Consider the following 5,550-nt stretch of genomic DNA (forward strand, 5'->3'; position numbering starts at 1 on the left):
TATTTAGTTTAGAGACATGGTTGTTTGAATGTTTGTTGTAAAAACATGAATATTGAGATGGTTACATGTGAATATAATGCTTCTATTTAAAGGATTGTAATTTCTAACTCCTCTTTTTGTAGAGCGTGGTCACATTGTCTTAAGACAAAACCTTACCTTCATCATCCTATATATATAGTATATACCTCAATCTTTATTTTGCATTCAACTTAAGCTTTGCATTAAAATCATAATACTGAGATTACAATTAGATTTCGCAGAAGATAAGGGCTACTAATACAATTTTTAACACAAAATTCCAACACAATTTTTAATTGGTTGAAATTCACGAACCCTGCCAAATTATATGGTTTAATATAAATTTGATGAAATGAATAAATTTTACCTAATAAAAGAGAATATATTAATAAATTAATAAATGTGTGTTAAAGAATTTGTCACTAACTTCATTCATTCACCGAATGAGATAGTTAACTTTATTTCTCTAAATCTAACAATTGCTACGGTTGTTGCACAATCCTACAGAACCTCATTGGTTAATTCCAATAGAAGTCAGGTTCATTATTAACATGATGATGAAATGCAACACTATAAACTGAGCATTATCACAAAATAAGTGTGTCACTAATTAAGGGATATTTAGTTTACCACAATTAAAATTAGATTTCTTCAATAACTGACCAAATAGTAAAGGAGCAAAAAGTTTGTCCCTTAAAAAGGTAACCAATTTTGAATTACCCTGTTGAACAAAACCAACAATATAAGCTGTAGTAATGAGATCAATGCATCTCCATCTTCTCTCATTTGCATATCTCTTCAAACCTTCTTCAATCCTTTTGTATTCTTCTTCTTTTTCTTCTTTTTTTGATTTATTGGAAAATGCCTCAGCTAGGCACCTTGCTAAAACCACCCCATCCTCTAAAGCACAACACCCCCCTTGGCCAAGATCAGGTGTCATAGGGTGTAAAGCATCACCAGCAACACAAACATTTCCTTTGCTAATATTTCCCATTATGAGCTTCCATGGTTGTCTATATCTCAATGGAGCTAAATGGAAAGAATCTAATTCAGTTTTTTCTATGAAGGATTTAACATAACTTGGCACATTCTCTAGCTTGTTTAACACATATTGTTTTAGTTTAGCAGGGTTCTGTATTAGCTCTTTATCTGCAAGACAAGTCAAGTTCATGAATTAACATGATAATGATCAGCATACCAATAAATATTTTCATAATTTAAAAGACTCTAGTAAAGAACCATTTTGATCTTCGAATGTGTGAAACTTTGTTACTATAGTTTATAGATCTATCAAAATTACAAATATTTCGTAATGTGTATTTTGTTTGTCGGTATAGTCCGAGAATGTGTCTTTGAATAGTTAGTTTGGTTCTCAAGTATCTCTTGTATTAATCATTTTGGTCCACAAAATTACTAACATAAGTCATATTCGACCAAGCATGATTTTGTAATTTCAATTCATTCTGGAACCATAATCATGTTGTCTCACACATTTAGGGATCACAATGATTGTTTACTCTTTTGTATTCTCAAGTTAATTTCCTAAACGGTAAATAGTCATTTTGATCCTTTAACGTATGAGGCATTGTCAAAATAGTTCTTGAATTAATCAAAATTACAAAAACATATTTAAATGTTTCAATTGTTGGTCATTTCGATCCTCAAAAGTGTGTTTTGTTAGCCAATTTAGTCAATAAAATTACTACCAAAAGAGACACTTCAAGAACTAAAGTGATAACAACTCACACATTGAAAAACTAAAATGACTCTACACTTCTTCCTAAGATTTCGTTAGACATAACTTAAACTCTATAAAAGTGGCTTATAAATTACTCTCTCGTTTATAAACATTTTTTCGAATTATATCTCTTCCAGTTTGAGACTCTTAATAAAAATTATTTATACAAGCAACAAAGATACCAAATTTGGACTGAAACAATGAATTCACTTTGGACATGCCTTAAAAAAGGGAATTCACCTTGACTGTTAGGAGTCCAAGTGAAAAACCAGTAAACAACCTTCTCATCACATGGAACAACTCCAGCTCTAAAACCTTTGCCAAAGTACTGCTTAAGAATAGGCTCAAAACTATGATTAGTTTCCAATTCTAGACAACCTCTGATTGCAAATCTCTCTGTATAAGTTGCCTCCTTGAATCCTAACCACTTTGCTACCACAGAGTTTATTCCATCACACCCTATCAATACCTTTTAAATTGCAAACATTGATGTATCACTTAAACCATACAAAATTGAGTTCATTGTTACACAAATTTCGTGCATTTAAAAAATCACACATTTACGTACTTTAATTTAATTATCAATTTAAAATTTAAGATATTTTTTAAAAAATAGTATCAGTGTAAGATTGAGCGACTCACATTACAACTTCACCAAATTATCTATAAATAATTTTGACTGTTAATTTAAGATCAGACGGTCAAGGTCAATAAATGTTTCATGCATTTGATGTGTGGAATCAAGATTTTCAGTGTACCTTGGTTTTGATAGTTGTTCCATCAATAAGATGGAGTATCTTAAAGAAGCCAGATTCCTCAATAGCAACCACCTTTGATAAGTACCTAATGGTGCCACGTGGAAGTTCATTGGCAAGGGCTTCCAACAATAACTTCCTTCTAACACAACGAACTTCACTAAATGCATAGAAAGAAAAAAAAGTAATCATAACAATAATTTCTCATCAAATTTAAGAAGCATGTCCTCTATATATTGAAAAATTGAAACATTATGGATAGAATATTGATACAATTTTGTACTTACGGCTTTCCTTTGTCCTTGAAAGACATATTTGCTAATTGTTGCCCCGTCATCAAAGAAGTAGTCACATTCCTGCATTTCCAAAGTCTCAATTCAAGTACTTTCATGTTTCAGGTTCTAACTAATTAACATTTTCTTCAACTCACTTTTTTCATGTTATGTTCCATTTTATTGAGATTTTCATTTGCATTTGGTGGAAGGTCACGCGGACGTTAAAGCAAAAATAATACTCCATAATAACAATTATATTTGTTAAAAAATTGTCCCAAAATAAATTTTATTTACAGTGTCACATTAATTTTTTATTTTATTTTATCATTTAATTAATAATATCTACATAATTTTTAAATTATTATTAAAGTGTAAAAAAATTTATATTGCTAGTACATCACAATAATTTATTGGCATGACTTTAAATGTACATATAGTAAAAGTTAAATATATTTAATAATCTAACAGTTGTAATTGATTGACAGAATAAAAAAATTATACTGATAATGTATATTAATTAAATTCAATCACTCTTCTCTTTCTTTTATTTATCATTTTTCTTAACATATGTGAACCCTTATTTGATGACGAAGAGTAATACTTTCTCTTTAATAGGATAAAAAGGTTGGTTTGTTGATTAAAACTCGAGAGTTAAAGAATTGAGGATAATGAGGTTTATCACAATCCACACTATAACAAAAGATTTACATATACTAACCCTTGTCCTTCCAAAATAAATATATAATAATTTTCTTCAACTTTTTTGTTTTTATATTAAAATAATATTAATCTGCTCGTTGACATTAAAAATTTCTCTTATTAATATTGTTAAAATAGAACATGTTTTATAATTATTCGGTTTCGAATCCGATATCTCTATTTTACATGTGAATTAATTATATTTGTCAAAAAAAAAAAATTAATTACAATATAAAATATTATTTAATAATTAAAAAGGTAAGTTGAAGAAAATGCAGATATGAAAAATACCCATGAAGATGTATATGTTTTTGGCGGAGAATATCTCCAACACGAAGAGCATCTAAGGCCTTCCAACCATTTTCCCATATTGCTAAAGCAAAGCCAGTTACTCTCAAACTATCTGAAGATTCCAATATCAAACTTTGAACTCCCAACCTGCGATCCATAATAATGAAAATATAACACTATAATATACTAGCTTAAATATTATTAAATTAATTAACTAAATGAAAAGGTACACGAACCTGTGAAGTCCTAAGGCTGTAGTGAGGCCAGCAATTCCAGCTCCCACAATCACAACGTTTTCAACTATTTTTGTTGTTTCCATTACAAATTAAAATATATTTGATGTTGAGGACTAACCTTGATGTGTTGTATATTATATTTGTATACTGTGGAAATTAGTCAATCCTTCGACCTAGTATATATTTGCCTTCTCTTTAGTCTTTTCTACTCCTTATATTTTTTTTTTTATTATTATTTTTATTATTTAATGATTAATGAATATTAAATATTAGGATCCTTACGATAGGCTAGGGGCCCTGTTATTAAATAGTGTTGTTGAGATAACTACTACATTCAATTTTTTCGGTGTTCTAAAGCAAATCCAGTTACTGTTGATCCATTATTGTTATCACTTGATATATTCAATCATTAGATATACGAGTAGGATGAAGTATTGAACAAATGGTTACGAGTAAACACAACCCATCAAGAGCCACTTACAATGGATTAAAAAAGTTACACCAATTTATTTATTTATTTATGCCACCTAATCATTACATTTAATATTTTTTATCAATTAAATTAATTCGAATTGTATTATTAGGTGTTTAGATCTCCTACAACATGATATAAATAATTAGAAATAGATTCCTATTCCAAGCGTATTATATTCAAATCTTTTAGAAATATGAAAAACTTTTTGATCAAATGCTTGTATCATCCATTAATATTTAAACAATCCATTTTTTAGTGCAGGTGTATCGTTGGATTTAGAGAGATAAAAACTCTCTTAAAATCTAATCATTCTCACATTTGCTAGAGATTCGTCACAACCCCACTTCTTGATAAATTTCTTTTCATTGTCCAATTTCAATTTTACCCTATAAGACATGTTCAAAAGTTGAATTTTGAAAAGTTTTAGAGGACTAAATCTATATTTTGATATATGTTTGATATTTTTTTTTAAAATTGAAAGAATATGATAAATGATCATATAATATTTCAATCACATTTGATTTTAAATAAATAAATAAACATTTTATAGTATCCTTAATTTGAAAAAGGAAAGTAAAATCTCCCCTCCGTTCTAAAAGCCTCCATCCAAACACACCCTTAGTGTATCAATACATGTCCCTGAATTCGAACACAGTAACATTCACCATCCATGCACACACACGGTACTTAATTGACTCCAATAAGAGAACACTGTGTCAACCAAAAACACTGCAAGCTACAACAGTAACATTGTACTAAGATGCTTAAATTAAACTAATATCCCCCAAAACATGTGAAGTATTGCAACTGCAGCACCTTTTAACTTCTTTTAAGTCATAAGGACTAATGAAAGATCCGTGTGGGTGGGGTGTATATGGCTTCCTTAAAAATCTTTCTCAAATATTTCTGAGAATGCCAATTTCCCAACAAGATTCCCCATCATTCCACTTCTTGATAATGGATCCCAAGAAAGAATTTATTTGCTGTCTGGGAATTTATCCTCATATGACTGGGGCACCTGCCATTCATACACAGGATTTAATGCACTTCTGGTTAGGGAAAG

General features: G+C 29.5%; 2 protein-coding genes across 7 annotated transcripts in view; both read right to left on the reverse strand.

Moving 5' to 3' along the window:
* Positions 1 to 544: 544 nt before the first annotated feature.
* LOC101500845 (monooxygenase 2-like) lies at positions 545 to 4,235 on the reverse strand. Of its 2 annotated transcripts, none has more exons than XM_004497130.4 (6): positions 4,013 to 4,235; positions 3,777 to 3,923; positions 2,799 to 2,867; positions 2,515 to 2,671; positions 1,997 to 2,225; positions 545 to 1,167 (listed from the first exon to the last, which is right to left on the reverse strand). In XM_004497130.4, the coding sequence occupies exons 1-6, from the start codon at positions 4,093 to 4,095 to the stop codon at positions 629 to 631; spliced, it is 1,224 nt and encodes a 407-aa protein (XP_004497187.1). In that variant the 5' UTR covers positions 4,096 to 4,235; the 3' UTR covers positions 545 to 628. The 2 variants fall into 2 exon arrangements, with proteins under 2 accessions (XP_004497187.1, XP_073224195.1); XM_073368094.1 differs by having other exon boundaries at positions 2,785 to 2,867; positions 4,013 to 4,219.
* Positions 4,236 to 4,979: 744 nt separating this feature from the next.
* Positions 4,980 to 5,550, reverse strand: part of LOC101501488 (uncharacterized) — a 10,783-nt gene continuing 10,212 nt past the window's right edge. For all 5 annotated transcript variants that reach the window (XM_004497131.4, XM_027333715.2, XM_027333717.2 and 2 more), the window contains exon 14: positions 4,980 to 5,505. In XM_004497131.4, the coding sequence (XP_004497188.1) occupies positions 5,464 to 5,505 (42 nt within the window). In that variant the 3' untranslated portion in view covers positions 4,980 to 5,463. The remainder of the gene's footprint in view (positions 5,506 to 5,550) is intronic.

The sequence above is a fragment of the Cicer arietinum genome, chromosome 4 (assembly GCF_000331145.2).
Source record: "Cicer arietinum cultivar CDC Frontier isolate Library 1 chromosome 4, Cicar.CDCFrontier_v2.0, whole genome shotgun sequence".
NCBI classification, from domain to species: domain Eukaryota; kingdom Viridiplantae; phylum Streptophyta; class Magnoliopsida; order Fabales; family Fabaceae; genus Cicer; species Cicer arietinum.